At 36.8% G+C, this 16,532-nt stretch overlaps 2 protein-coding genes and 1 pseudogene across 6 annotated transcripts in view; 1 reads left to right on the top strand and 2 right to left on the bottom strand.

Moving 5' to 3' along the window:
- The window catches only part of LOC131508029 (uncharacterized), a 98,562-nt gene that overhangs the window by 34,763 nt on the left and 47,267 nt on the right, over positions 1-16,532 (top strand). The gene's annotated exons all lie outside the window — the stretch shown is intronic.
- PDE5A (phosphodiesterase 5A) overlaps positions 1-16,532 on the bottom strand; it is a 142,509-nt gene that overhangs the window by 116,928 nt on the left and 9,049 nt on the right. For all 5 annotated transcript variants that reach the window (XM_058721503.1, XM_058721505.1, XM_058721500.1 and 2 more), the window contains exon 2: positions 4,817-5,405. In XM_058721503.1, coding sequence (XP_058577486.1) covers positions 4,817-5,401 — 585 coding nt within the window. In that variant the 5' untranslated portion in view covers positions 5,402-5,405. The remainder of the gene's footprint in view (positions 1-4,816; positions 5,406-16,532) is intronic.
- Positions 7,477-7,692, bottom strand: LOC131508278 (U2 spliceosomal RNA; annotated as a pseudogene).

The following is a 16,532-nucleotide window of genomic DNA, read 5'->3' as shown; positions in this document are numbered from 1 at the left end:
GAAGAACAGTAGCTACATGGTAAAGGCCATATGAACGGCAATGAGACCCTCCCCTAAAACTCTCCAAGTCTTCTTCCTAGAAATCATAGCATACCTGGAGTAGCTGTCCTATGGAAACAGGAGAAGAGTCTAAGTTTTGCATTCTGGTTGACTTAGGAGAAAAAGGAGTGTTTTGACAATACAAATCCTTTGACAGGAAATCTTGGGGAATCTTGAGGGTTCTGTAGGGCATGACACTAGGTGTTCAACGCAATCTGTGATGGTCAATTTTAAGTGTCAGCTTGACTCAGCTAAGGAATGCTTGAATAGCTGGTAAAACATTATTCTTGGATATGTCTGTAAGGATGTCTCTAGAAGAGATTAGCATTTGAATCAATAAACTGAGCAAAGAAGATCTTCACCAATGCAGGTTGGCACCATTTAAATCATTCAGGGCCTGAATAGAACAAAGAGGAAGGACAAATTCATCCTTTCTACTTAAGTTGAAACATCTACCTTCTTCTGCCCACCTGCTCTCCATTGAAGTTCCTGGTTCCCAGGCTTTTGGATTCGAACCCACAACAGACTTAGACTACGGGTTGCCCAATTCTCAGGCCTTCAGACTCTGAATTACACCACCGGCTTTCCTACTTGTCCAGCTTTCAGGCAGTGGGCAGACTGTGGAAATTCTATGCCTCCATAATCCAGTAAGCTAATTTCTGTAATAAACTTCTTCTCATATATATGTGTATCCTATTGAGTCAATTTCTCTGAAAAACCCTCACTATACACAATCCAATATAGATACTAGATGATACCTAGTTTTCATATAGAAGAATACCAAATGCATTTATACAGTTGTCCTGATGATTACGTTTTATTTATTTATTTTTTTTTTAACGTTTATTTATTTTTGAGACAGAGAGAGACAGAGCATGAACGGGGGAGGGTCAGAGAGAGGGAGACACAGAATCTGAAACAGGCTCCAGGCTCTGAGATCTCAGCACAGAGCCCGACGCGGGGCTCGAACTCACAGACCGCGAGATCATGACCTGAGCCGAAGTCGGCTGCTCAACCGACTGAGCCACCCAGGCGCCCCGATGATTACGTTTTAATATCTTATTATCAATAAATGCTGTGCCACATTCAGGAAAGTTACACGAATGATGGGCTCATGCAGAAGGAGATGATGTGTGATTAAACATCTATCTATAGACAGCAAATACCCTCTCATTAGTATTTGCGGTCTGATTGAGAATCACTGGTTTAAGTTATGGATCTTGTTTTATATTTTAAATAAATGAATGTGTTATTTTATTAGTAATAAAATAAGATGACTTCTCACATTTATATCATTCTGTCACAAAGTTTTAAAAAACGAATCAAATGTTGACCACTTCTTATAACTGACTTATCTATGAGACTATTTTTTGTTTTTAGCTTCAATCTGAGTATGATTATGTTTCATGGCCACCTCGGGGTTTTGCACAACTTTTCAAGGGTTCTATGGTCAAATAAGCTTTAAGAAATACTGTTTTTAGGGTGTAATTTTCACAGATGCATGTTTAAAGAGGTAGGACTTAGAAAACAGAATGCATTCTGACTACTTTCACAAAAGGCTATGAATTATGAATTATCCATTAGCCAATTGACTTCTACTGTCAACAGCAATGTAAACTGTGTGTCACAGATCAACCCCACAACTTCTAAATGAAATCCTTGGGACACAAATAACTTCTGCAGGGCCACTATAAACACGGATCAAGGGTGCCAAGGGTGATGCAGCAACATGAAGAATCCACAGGCTAAGACGCTTCACCCTGGAAGCACTGCAAATCAAGGACATGGACCCCTTTGAGACAGCAGTACAAGAATTAAATCATTACTAACTGCAAAATAAAACTGACACTGTCAAAAATGGTAAGCGTATTAAACAAAATGCATATAAGTGAAGAAATTCTCAGGGCTGCAGAAACTTAGAACCACGCAGACAAATGAAGGCTTTCTCAGCGAAGCTGAAGCATATTTATGGTCCTACTGTACTTGGGACTATAGTGCCATTGAAAAGTGGAAACCCAGCTGTCACCTAAGACAGGAAGGGAATTCTGCAAATTTGGCAGCAATCCTTCAGCTGTGTCCTTAATACCCCGCTTGTAGTCTGCGACGGTGTGACGTTGCTCCAGAGCTCATAGAAGTTGCAGAGAGAGCTCCAAGAAGAATCAAAATTGAATAAACTTCTTGTATAGAATGGATTCTGGAAAATACCTCAGGATTTCACATCTTTCCCTAAATCCCTGCCCTCAATATTCCTCACTGGCTACCATATTTACTCACCCATCTTCAAACCCTCAGTCATCCTAACTCCTCCTTTCCCCTCACTTTCAACTCCTATTAGCAACCAACTCCAACGGATTCCACTTCTTTATCGGAAATCCACTCCTTTCTTTTACTCATAAGGCTAGTGTCCTGGTTCAGGTACTCACTGCCTCACACTATTCAATGATCTGTCCTCCCAGTTTCTAGAATTTTTCTAATTCATTTTATGACCACTGTAAAATTCATCCTGCTAAAGCACAGTATGAATCATAGCAATCCCCCTTTCAAACCACCTTTAATTATTCCTCGTGGTTCTAGTCCACATACACACCCCTCAGCCTGGCATTCAAGACCCCAGTAATCTCCAGGCTCTGCTCCCATAGCTCCTCAATGTCTACACTATTACCCACACGTCTATACGATGACATGTCGTGCACCTGCCCTGTTGCTTCTTTCAACTTCTCTTTGCATCTGGATTTCACCATGTACACAAACCAATCTATTCAAATCTTATCTGTTTTCTAGGGTCCATATCAAGCGGTGCTTCCTCAAAGAAACATTTCTTCATCTCCCCAACTAATGATATCTCCTGCTTCCCTGAACCTACCACATTTTCCTGGGCATCTATTATGACCTCCTCCTTTCTATTCTACTTACCTATCCTATCTACTATATAATTTTAATTTAGTAAATATTTATTAAGACTTGACTGGGAGGATGCCTGGGTGGCTCAGTCGGTTAAGTGTCCGACTTTGGCTCAGGTCATGATCTCACGGTTTGTGGGTTTGAGCCCCGCATCGGGCTCTGTGCTGACAGCTCAGAGCCTGCAGCCTGCTTCAGATTCTGTCTCTGGCTCTCTCTCTGCCCCTCCCCCACTTGTGCTCTGTCTCTCTGTCTCTAAAATAAATACACATTAAAAATTTTTGGAAAAAAAAAGACTTTACTGGGGCACCTGAGTGGCTCAGTCAGTTAAGTGTCTGACTTCAGCTCAGGTCATGATCTCGCGGGTGGTGGATTCAAGCCCCCCATCCACCTCTGTGCTGACAGCTCAGAGATTGCAGCTTACTTCTGATTCTGGGTCTTCCTTTCTCTCTGCCCCTCCCCTACTCATGCTCTGTCTCTGTCTGTCAAAAATAAATAAATGTTAAAAAAAAAGACTTGACTATGTGCCAGGCATTGCATTAGCTCTCATGAATACAGGGATGAATAAAAAAAGCAATGACCCTTCAAATTACAGAGAGGAATTGCAAACCGGGATTGCCACGGAATATTTAGTGTACCACATGGTAGGTAGCTAGAACAATTGTTCTACTACAGTGCTTGAAAATACCTGATAAAGTGCGATTCAATTAAGATGTTTTATTTATTTATATTTTTTACTTAAGTTTCTTTATTTTGAGAGAAAGAGAGAGAGAGAGAGCGCGCACACATAATTGGATGAGGGGCAGAGAAGGAGAGAGAATCCTAAGCAGGCTCTGCACTGTCAGCACAGAGCCCCACATGGGGCTGGATCTCACAAACTGTGAGATTATGACCTAAGCCAAGATCAAGAGTCAGACACTTAACCGACTGAGCCACCCGGGTGTCCCTAAGATGCTTTATTTAAAAACCATAATTCTGGGGCACCTGGGTGGGTCAGCTGATTGAGAGTCCAACTTTGGTTTAGGTCACAATCTCATGGTTGGTAAGTGCAAGCCCCACATCGGGCTCACTGCTGTCAGCGCGGAGCCTGCTTCAGATCGTCTGTCGCCTTCTCTCTCTGCCCCTTCCCTGCTTGTGCTCTCTCTCTCAAAAATAAATAAATCTTTAAAAAAACGTAATTCTATTAATAAAAAAGATAATTTTAAATGAAAAATTTGAAGAATCATATAGTGTAATCTTTAAGACCATAATTAAAGACCTGTATATAATTGAAGCAAAGTAGAAGAAATACCAAATCTTTCTGAACTATTTTAGAACAACAATTTCTATTTTTTTGAAGACATAAATTCATTTGTTTAATAAAATAAATGAAAGAAAATATGGAAAGAAAGAAAGTCAGATTTTGGTGTCAACGGGACTTCAAATGAATGAATATAATTAATTCGAATAAATAGATAAATGAATGAACAAATGAATGAAAAAAGACTACTGGTTTCGTTTTTTGACAGGTTTTGGACCTAGCATTTTAGATTGTCAGTAAAATCCTTGGGAGATAAAATAGATAAGGATAATTATAGTCAAAAAGAGAATACAACTATGAGATGAGCTATGTTAAATTATCACCAAGAAGAAAACAAGACAAGCTTTCTCTAGGGCCCATATCCTTGACTCAACCACAAATAAAGAAACCCTGGCATTTAAAAAGATGGGAAAGTTCTTACCATACGTACCAATTTTAAGTAAGTATGCAAATTACTACATTCAGTAATCCTGTTACATCTCAGCTTGAAATATCCCTACCATTCCCAGCAGTTGTCCAATGTTCCATCCATGTTCCTCTCCTCATCCTGCTACCCCATCTCAATGATTCCCCACTTACCTCGTAAGCATCTTTGATGTTTAAGGGCTCACCAAATGCTGCCACGTGTCCCACAATGCCTTTGTTCCATTCTAAGCGGATACAGTTATTTGAAGCTTCTTCCAGTGTTGAACCTTCTGCAACATCAAACAGGCGGCTGATAAGAAACTTGTCGTTGGAGCTGTCCTCACAGACAAGGAACAGGGAATAGCGATCGGCAGAGATAAGTCCATGAATATGCAAGAAAATTTTGTGACATAAGGCTGTGACATCCAAATGACTAGAGATATCTTTCACTAATTCCAAGAGTCTTGAGCACTGGTCCCCTTCATCATTATCAAACCTTGGGGGGGTTAGAGGCATCTGTTCCTTCTTTTCTGAGTCAGAGAGGAAGCTCACGGTTCCCTCAGAATCCTTGACAACAATGGGTCTAAGAGGCCGGTCAAATTCGGAGGCAGAGATTTTCCTGGTTGGTGTTCCAGGTGCACTGCTATCTGCACGGGGACTCTGCTGCGAGGGGCAAGAGCAAGATTCTGTGTGGCTTCTGATACCTTCTTTGCACACAGGGATGGTGTGGACTCTCTCAGCAAACCAGGCATTGACCATTTCTCTGAAGAACAGAATGCAGACATATTACATATTTAAGAAAGAAAGGTGCTATCCCTGAAAACTGCTAAAAATTCTCTCACAGCAAACTGATCAGATAGTAATTCAATTTTTCACAGAAACTAAAAATAACGTGGTTTGTTTAAGACAGTTTCATTTTGAAAAACTGTAGAGAACAATTGGCACAATGAACATTTTAATAAAGTCTGATGCCTATATACATAGATTTTCAGATATCTGATTTATAACACATCAAGCTTCAAGTCTGCTTCTCTCAAAAGCAGTTTGTGTTAGAGTAAAAGACACTAAATTTCACAAAGTCTGAGGAAAACATAAGTACAAAAATCAGTTTGCTGTTTAAAGCATAACTTGTTCTGAAGTGAAACATTTTAAAATTTAAAACAAATATTTAACTAAATTTGGCTAGCTAATATGTCTAATTTTAGGTAATTTTATCCATATTGCTATATACAGATTAGATTTAGAAGGGAAAAATATAAATAATTTGGCCTGCTTTGTAGAAAAATTATAGACTTCTGTAAATATTATCCAAATAATGCTTGTTCATCAATGGTAAAAATGATCTCTTCTTCTAGATTATCTACTTCTGGTATAAAGGAAGAAAATTAAAAAGTATGCAATACCTAATTTTAAAAATTCTGCCCATGAAAATTTAAATTATTTGTTTTTAACGTACCTTTCTGTGGAAGAACCCCATTTGAGCTAAAGGCTTCACAGTGGGCGATTTGTTTTTAAACAAACTTCAGATCACACTATACATCCAAATGATTGTTCAATTCAAATGATTCCCCTTGGCAAAACGTAATCTTATACCATTTGATAGTGCCATTACTTTAGACATTTTGGAGCTTTTCTTTTGAAACTTAGCTTCTAAGAAAATTTATAAGATAAATAAGAATATTAATTTTCTCTAAAAGTTAGATCTTGCTTTTCACTAAGCCCTCTTCTCAAAACTAACAAATAGAAGAAAAACCAACAAAATAAAACCAAACCAAACAAAACCTTAAAGTAACAACTAACTTAATATCTCTTACGCATAAGGCTTTCTTTTCCCAAACTCAAATTCCCTGTCAAAAGACAAAAATTTACTACCTCTGAGGATATTTAAAAGAATTTTCCATAATAAAAACAATGCAATACCTACTCTACAATTACGTATTATTTTCACTAAAAGGCCAGGACAAAAAAAAAGTTTGACAATGCACTATTTTGGAGAGTGTTGGTATATACTCTTCATTCTTCTTGGCAGTCGAAAGATTGTTACCACCACCTCCTTGGAAGGTAAATAGGCAATATCTAACAAATTTTAAAATGCATTTATCCTTTGTTCCAGAGATTTTACACAAAAGAAGTACCAGCATATTCACTATGGCACTGTTTGTTATAGCAAAGATAATAAGCTACCTATATCACCACTGGAAGGCTGTTTAAATACATTTATATAATGGATTACTAGGCAGACATTGAAAAATGGTCACATGTACTGCTGTGAATAATCTCCACAATTTATTGAGTGAAAAAAGAAGGATACGGAGGGAAAAAGAAAAGGTTGCCTTATTTCTGAATCTGTGTTGTTTTCCATTTATCAGATATTGCCTTAATTATTTTATTTTGAACAACAATGTATTATTTGGTAAATATACATTATTGTAAAATATGCCAGTCTAGAATGGAATGGGTAAGAAAAATAATAACACAGATATTACTAGGATGACCTCAGAATTTCAAGTGTTGGATACTATTATAAAAGCCTTTCAAAGATCCCTTTAAGAAGAAACACTTACATAACCCCCCAGAATTGCAGTAGTTGTGCCAAAGAAACTGATGTCAAAAATGCATGTGAAGCTGTCAAAAATGTACAGGAAGCTTTTGAATAAAATTGTTTTGTAAAATGTAGATAAAAAAAGCACTATGTCTAAATTAACATATTTTATGTGATTTAAAAATATGCACAGGTAACTTAAATTGTTAAATCAATATAAAAATAGGCATTTGAATTATTTCAGCTACCAACTTAAAATTTAGTACAATTTATTTCTTACCTTCTCACTGGAAAATGGTGATCAACTTTTTTTTTAATTCAAAATACTGACTTGACAACTCGAGGTGGATATCTAAACAGACAACTTACAATGGGTGAAAACAGAATTCCTAACGCCCTACCTGTTGTGTTGCTCCAATCTCACTCCCTGCCAGTTTTCCTCATATTAATATTAAACTGATAAGAACAAATACTACACTTGATCTTAGCCAAAAGGCCGAGAAGCGATTCCTCATATTAATAAAGAACACCATCACCTCCCTAGTTACTCAAACCAACATCTAGGAATTTCTCGAAATTTGTTTCCTTCAAATCTCACATCCAGGCCGAGTCCTGTCAATGTGACTCCCAAATCTTGTATCCCAATCTGTTCATTTCTATCTCCTGCATTACACCCTGGTCCAAGTTCCACCACCTCTCACTATGGACTATGATCACCTGCACCTAACTGGTCTTTCTATATTATACTTGCCCCCTTTCAAATCCATTCTCCCCATAGCAGCCTGAGCAATCTTTTAACAAAGTATATCTTAACATCTTAATTATCCTACTTGGCTTCTCAGTGAATAGAGAATAAAAGTCAAGCTCTTTTAATCCCCTACCTGGCCTCCCTGGGGCTCCTCAAGCAACCAAGCTCTAACTGCCCCCAGTCTGGAATGCTCTCCCGGCACCTACATCTGGCTGATCACTCAGACAGGTCTTCACTGATCTGCCACCTAAAGTGGCATCTGATACATGATGTTCTCACCTCACAGCACCTGAATTCTTATTATCGGATATTTTTCTTGTTTATTAATCTGTTGTTTTGTTGTCTGTCTCCTCCGAACAGATGTAAATTTCATGAGAACTACTTGTCCAACTTGTTCCTGTACTCGGAAAATGCCTGTTACATACTCTGTCCTCAATAAATCCCCTATACTTGGAAAATGCCCGTCTCATAGTGTGTCTACAATAAATAATTCTTGAGTGCAGTGAATGAATCAATAAATAAGGCTCCTAAATTAACTACATCAAGAGAGACAACAGTCTTTTGAATATCTGAATGCTTGTATATTCATTACAGAAAATCAACATTGTGGTTTAACTATCAATATTTATGATCTCTTGGATATAAGCCTCATAACTGATCATGGTTAAGTTATCCTCATATACCCTGCAGGGCTTATGATATGTCTCATATAGAGTCAGCGCTTAAAAATTCTTTATTCATATGCTTTTTAATACTACATTTGTCACACGTGTTTTATTTCTAGTTATTTTCTTGGAGAGATGAACACAATATTAAATTATACAGGAAAAGCAGATCCAGTATATTCACTCATTCAATCAACAATTTTTATTAACCACGAGTGATGGGGAAGGGGTTTCTCATGACCACATTATTGATTATCTGAGTCCCTGTAGTTATATGCTTAGGTAGGAAAACATATCATATCATATCATAACATCAAAACACTCACTTAAGAACCAACCACAAAGAAAATTAAATCATTCCTCACACCTTTCTCTCTTCAGACATCCCTTAAAGTTCTGCAGTGCATGACCAATGTGGCTATATGAAGTGGGCCTTTCCTCTTAAAAACATCTATCCTTTCCCAATGATTTTTTAATATTTCAGTTTATACAAATACAAATCACCTGCAAATCAAAATGATAATTCTTTAAAATTTTTTTAAATGTTTATTTTTGAGAGAGAGAGACAGAGCATGAGGGGCGGGGGCAGAGAGAGAGGGAGACATAGAATCCGAAGCAGGCTCCAGGCTCTGAGCTGTCAGCACACAGCCCAATGCAGGGCGCGTACTCACAAACCGAACAGTGAGATAATGACCTGAGCCGGAGTCGGATGCTTAACCGACAGAGCAACCAGGTGCCCCCAAAATTAAAATTCTTACATAAGATACAGAAAATCTACAAGTAGATCAAAGTAACGTTGGAGAACCATTACAATATTATACAAAGCCACTGACAGTTAAGGGCTATGCCCAATTAAAGACCAACTAACAAATAATCAACAAGGGGAATGATATAACAGATACTTGAAAAGAGAAATTTATTTAAATAATTATATTCAAGATTAAGAAAGGTCCTTGGAGGGTGCCTGAGTGGCTCAGTCAGTTAAGTGTCCAACTTTGGCTCAGGTCATCTCGCAGTCTGTTAGTTCAAGCCCCATGTCAGGCTCTGTGCTGACAGCTCAGAGCCTGGAGCTTGCTTCTGATTCTGATTCTGTTTCTCCCTCTCTCTCTCTCTCTCTGCCCTTCTCCCCACCTCTCTCTCTCTCTCTCACTCTCCTTCTCTCTCCCCCCACAAATAAATTAAAAAAAAGAAACGTCCTCGGAAAAATGATGAAACCTTCACGGTTTCAAAAAGTGTTTTTTTGAAAAGAAAGTCTATATTCCTGTTGTAAAAGTCAAACATGAAAAAGTGAAGTTAATTGGCTGTAAAATAGTTTTGTCAAAAATTGTCCATTCTAAAATTTAGCATGGAATTTTCATTATAATCTACATTTTATTAAATCTAAGATTAATTTACTTTTATAATCTGTGGTTCCATATTCAAGATAAAGTTCCAATCAAAACTTTTTCACTGATTTATTTCCCCATTTTAATTGGATCCATGTTTACATGTCCTTTTTTTTTATAGAATGAATTATTCTCATAAGGTAAAGATCTGAGTGTGTCAGGCACTATTCCAGCTAGGCCGGGCACCAGAGATATAATAATGAACAACCCTAGACATATCATTCAGTGACCACTCCTCCAAAATTGAAGTTTATATGGTATTCAGGAGTTTATTTCTGTACATACTGGATTTTGCTGTTCTATAAAGTTAAATGCAAATGCATAAAATGAATAAAGATGGAAAAGATGCCTGTAAATATGTCAGGTATAAGGGTAAAAAGTACCAGATGGAATTCAAGAAACCTAGATGGTACTTCTGACTGGGCAAATCACTTCTGTGGCCTACGATAGGATCTCTGTGTTCATGTCTCTTCTTTGATTTTGTAAGATTTTGAAAGTATTTATATGAAACATAATGAAAAGAAAAGGGCAACAGTTTATTTAAACCTGGTGAGACAGGCATTAACAATCCTACTTTCTAAATTATGAAGCTAAATTAAATGGCTGAACCAAAGATATTCTATTTGGTGGCAAAATCTAGAGTCAAATCCAGGTCTCCTTTTCCAAGTCTTATGGCCAGTAAGAAGAAAAAAGTTCCCAGAACATCAATGCTTATCATGAAGGAAACACTCCCTAACTTCTAGCTGCATTTGAAAGTCAAACTCAAATTCACACATACAGGCATAGAGAGAATAAGACTGGAGTGCCTGCGTGGCTCACTCGGTTAGGTTTCCAACTCTCGATTTTTGACTCAGGTCATGATCTCACGGTTCGTGAGTTTGCGTCCCTAATCGGGCTCTGTGCTGACAGTGTGGAACCTGTTTAGAATTCTCTCTCTCCCTCTTTCTCTGTCCTTCCCTGGCTTGTGCACACATGCGCACTCTCTCTCTCAAAATAAATAAACTTAAAAAAAATCACTTACGGTAACACATTCTTTAACTTAATTTTTTATACTCAGATCATAAAAGGATGGCATATTAAGCCACTGAGGCAAAAACTGTCTCAAATGACTCAGAGAATAAAGATTCTTAAGGATAGTGTCCTGAAAAATATCTGCCTGAATCCCATGTCTGTTTCTCTGAAACCAGGTCATGTTTTATAAATCTAAAACAGTGCACTGAAAAACCGTATAATGAATGTGTTCAAGGGAACAGTCATTCTTACGGTTGCTAGATTTAGCAAATAAAAATACAGAACACCCAGTTAAAATTGAGTTTCAGATAAACAATGAATAATTTTTTAGTGTAAGTAGTATCTGAAATTCAAATTTAATTGAGTATCCTGTAGTTTATGTGGTCACGCCAGTCCTCTATATTCTTTTTCCCCAACTGAAATTGTTGGCAGATAGACAACAAAGAAAAGGTGGGTTCTATACAGCATACTGATGAGCTCCAGACTATCAAATTACTAACACTAATTTTATCATCAAAAGAACACAAAGGACGACCGCACTGTGATCCTGCGTATAATAACTGAACCTTTTGAAAGCTTAGAGATAAATAATTAGTAGTATAAAATTCCTCTTTAAACTAAGTTCTTTCAGTTTACTCTCAAAACCACACCATGTATTTTTCATAGAGAAAAAACAAATTATAATTGACTCATAAAACAGAGACTGACTAGTTGCTAAAAATTCTTGGGACTATGAAGCATAAAGGGGCTATGTTTTTAGGAGACTTGAGTTCTAACCTAAGCACTTGCTACTAATGAGTTTTATGACCAGTGACAAACAATTTTCTTCCTCTGAGTTTCAATTTCATCTTCTATAAACCAGGGGAAACACCACCTGTTCTGATTACTTTATGTGAAGTGCAAGGTGCTGTCTTCAGCAAGGTATGAAATCAAGAATAGCAAACAGGCAATCAGAAGGTAATGCTAGTTCCAGCTATAAGACTACACAGATATGATGCCAAACCAGTCAAAACTTCTCTGGAGTTCAAGTTTTTCAGGTGTAAACATGGGCAGCTGTATTAACAAGCCACTAAGACCCCCTACAAAGTCTGACTTTATCAACAGGTCAACAGGTTATCATTAGGTCAGTCAACTCACTTAATGTCTTTCTGCACCTCAGCTTCCTCTTCTTTTAAACAGGAGAATGACCTCATGACTCCTTCACTCACCACACAAGGCTGATACATAAGTCAAATTAGAAAATGCTTGTAGGAGCATTTCAAAATCTCTTCCATATATTTAAGATTTTGCTATCTCCTGAACCCTTCATACTCATTCCAATGGAGACACAGGGTTTGGGCTAAGGTGCAGTGGCTGTTCATTTCTTCATAAAGTCCCTCCAAGAGAATCAGAAAAAGGATGAGGGGAGAAAGGTGTTTCTGGTGTACAACATCAAAGGCTAAGTGGGCTAAATGGGGTCTGGAAACAGGCTGGCTACTGGCATCCTGACGACTGCTTGAGTCCTCAAGTCCTTGGCCAAAGCAGATACTGCAGAATGCCATTCTTTATAGAATCCCATGAAGCTCCTCCTCCTCCCCAAGAATAAGAGTAACATCATAATTCTATGCAAGTTGCATCCTAACCATCTGAGCAAAAAGGAAAGAGACACAAGTTCCACAGGTATTTTTACCCCATGCTACAAGCACTAATAACTTAGAGACTTTGCTGTCATGGATAAGTATGTCCTTGCTCACTGCTTGGCAAACCTGGGAGCACTTAAAAGCAGGACAGCCCTCTTAGAGTCTTTTGGTTGATTTCACTTTACAAGGCTGTTAATGAAAGCTAACAGGGCCCAGAAACTTGAAGTAAAGCCATAGCCCAGGGAAATGCAGTGAAAATTGGTGCCAAGAGTTTATATTTGATGATAAGATCCTGATGTTTAACATCCCATCCAAATCATTCCCTCTCTCCTTACCAAAATCTGTTATCCTCCAGTCACTTATATCCTTCCTTATTTTGACACAAAACATTTCTTACTTCATAAATGAATTGTATTATATACCATTTTTAAATGGGTAGATTAAATTTAATTTTGTGTTTGTTTGTTTTTAATTTTTACAATATGTCTTAAAATAAGTAGATCCTGGAGGGTACCAAAATCAACATTGGGAGCTATTCCTCTCAGGTAACACAATGTGAACACCATCTGTGGTTTCAAACTTGTATACATCATAGATGCTGCTGAGGCGCACAGAGGGACCCTTTCCCCCACTGTGCATGTAAAGAGCCCAAATGACTGATATTAATTAGATAATAGGAAATAAAGCCAAATGGCAGCTGCCAAAAACTTGCCAAGAGCTGTCATACATGTGCCCTGAATTTTAAATTTCAAACCTTTTTAAATAATGAATTCAATTAGGAGTTTACGGTCTCCATATCCTACTTTAGGGAAGACTCTTGCAGCCCAAACTGCTCATGCAATGGCAATTTGATATAAAAAATCAGTGGCATGAAGAATATTGTTTAATGCATTTTGATTTCACTGGGGTTCTTTACAATACTGCCAGCACCACACCCTTCAAAATGGTGTTACAAAGTAGGTGGAGCACCCTACAAAATTAAATGAGTTCATGCACTCAAAAGGCCAGGAAGCCAGGTTCCAGCAGCTGCAGCAGGAAAAGGCTGAGCTGCATATTTCCAGTGTTGAACATTTTGCATTTTTAGTAATACACAGAGGGATGACCAAATTAATTTGTGAATGATAAAAAAAAAGATAAAAAAAATTCAGGGTGGGGGGGGAAGCATAGAAGATGAATGGTTATTTTTTTATGATAGTTGTAACAGAGTTTATTTCCTCAAAATTATACACATGGCAGAACCCTGTGTACTTCTATTTTTTTAAGTAGATAAAAGTATACTTCTTAAAATGATAGACTCAACTAAGTTAATGATTTAACTTAATGTTTCAAATCTAGTAATACCTTTTTTATAGACATTTAAATAGGTTTTAGTTTATATATTAGGCACACCTCATCTTTATAAAAATATTACAAGTTGATTAGCAATCCTCATTGAAAAAATGAAAGGTAACTTAAGGCATATACTCTGTTAGGAATCAAAACTTTCCTCCTTTTTCAATTTCTCATTTTCACACAAGATTATTATAGACCTATGACAGAAAAGAAAACTACAATTTATAGCTTATGTTCTAGAAATTTTCCACTCATCTAGACATGTCACACACAGCTTCTTCCAAATACCTTCTATCTAAAAGTACTAAATAGGAAATGCAAAACCTACTCACAGGACAGACAGATGTAAACTCTTGTAGAGATTTCAAATATGGTTAGCAAAAGACACACACACACACACACACACACACACACACACACACACACACAGATGCCTATGTCCATAAGGGCTCCATGCAGCAATATATTTACTTTCCACCAAAGTTGAAGTGCTCACTCATCTTACAAAATGAATCTTGAAAAAGACAGAAATGCTTTAAAATGCATATTTAATATTCCAGATGTCTTGAAAGGGAAAATGATTAAAATATTCTGTCTGGGTTTTATAGAATATTTCTTGGCATCTAGAAACCTAAGGGGAAAAAAAAGGAAAATTTACGAGGCAAAGTAAAATTGTGATATAAACACAGTAATTCTCATGAGTTAAAAATACAATTAGATGAAACCTAATTGTAGAGCAACTAGTTCAATGCATTTTGTACTCTTGCCTAAAAAAATGTACCAAAGGATGAAAATTTTTTGAAAATATATTGTATTTAGGGTATTTGTGTTCTAATACTAAAAATATAATTGTGATGGCCTAGTACCTAAATATTCAGCCACTCTATTTTAAAATGTCATTGGAGAGTTCCCACTTTTTAATACTCTAAAATTATAGATGGAAACTAAACCCACTTGGGCAAAGTCTCTAAGCAAATCATTTAGTAATGCGTATGCACATTAAGGGGCCCTAGGAGAAACTTTAACCTCTTCCTGAGTTAGATTCCACATGATATTAAATCTATGAGCTTTTGCCTTGCTTCCTTTAACACTGACACTAAACTTCAGTAAAGCCTGGTGGGGAAGGGCCCTAAGTGGGACAGACTTGAGCTTCAACCCCACAGCTATTTCTTTGTAAGGGTGAAACTTTAGGTATATTATTCACTCCCTCAATAAAATGAATGAAGATAATGACATAACCTTTCTCAGGTTGTTAAGAAAATTAAAGGAAATAATGCATATAAAGTGACAGCATAGAGTCTGGGACATACAAATGTTATGTTTAATACAGTGTTTAATACACAATAATTATTATTTTTAAGTTAATCAAACATTATTAAATAATGGAGTACATCTTCAAAAGTGTTTTTTTTTTTTTTTGGAAAAACAATTTATTCAGTGGCTTGTACAGAGTAACTGGATGTTAGCCATTGCTTCTTCTGAAGCTCCTAGTTTTAAAACACTAATATCTCTACAGAAACACATGGAAAAAAATTAAGTTGCTTTAATGTTAGTATTTTCTCAAATTATAACTGAAAAAACATAAGACTCCCTAGACAAATAACTACACTTACATATGATGTAATTTTTTGAATAACATATAAAAATAAAGAACAGTTGAGAAAAATAATTGCAAGAACATAGTTTGTTTCTCCATTACTACTTAAAAAAATTTTTTTTTGCAAAAATAAGTTAGAGATTTGGGGATGATTCTTTTTGAAAAAATTGAAAGATAAAATAAAACTGACAACACATGTGAGAAAACATAACTAATTACCTATAATGAACATTATAGCAATATTTCATAGTAACCATAATTCTAAACTGGAGAATGGTTTTAATACTAGACAAAAAAAATGCTTTAACACTCTGCTAGAGATCTGGGGACTAAAGTTGGTCTGTTTTAGCTCCTACCCAAGGGGCTCGCTTGAGGAAAGTCTGGAAGGCTGAAGCCTGGGCCTCAAGCACAGCTACGCAGCAAGTCCTTGAGCAATGTAACATTTGGGGAGATTTGCAGGGTGCCTCAAACGAAACAGGGTAAAAAACTGCAGGCCCCGAATGATCCAGAACAAACAATGCATTCCCATGCTTTTAAGTTTACTATTAAAACATCATCCCTTTTTCTTTCTCTCCAGTGCTTTTTTTATTTCGTAGGTCATGTGAATTAATCACTTTAAAACCAGAATTACAAAGAGTGTACTAATTTCCTGTCTGGAAAGCGATGGTTGATAACTTATATGGAAATCTGCTAAAATTATCCGTAGGAAAAACACAAAAGTAACTCACATAAAGTATAATGTTAGATATTTTTCCTGCTCTTTGATCCTGATTTTATACAGTTTTAGTTACACTGTTTGCATAATTTGACCTGGATCCACCACTCATTTCTGGAAAGTACTTAAAGAAGGAAACTATTCAATCTGAGAATCTGATAATCTGCTCTCCTTGTGAAAATAAAGAATGCTTAGGGTTGAAAGAGCTTTTTCAGCTCATTAATGAATTTTTCTGCCTTGATTCCTCCCCACCCCACCTCCACTCCCACTTTAAAA

This window comes from Neofelis nebulosa, chromosome 3 (genome assembly GCF_028018385.1).
Source record: "Neofelis nebulosa isolate mNeoNeb1 chromosome 3, mNeoNeb1.pri, whole genome shotgun sequence".
NCBI lineage: Eukaryota > Metazoa > Chordata > Mammalia > Carnivora > Felidae > Neofelis > Neofelis nebulosa.
This window is presented reverse-complemented; position numbering and strand designations above follow the sequence as displayed.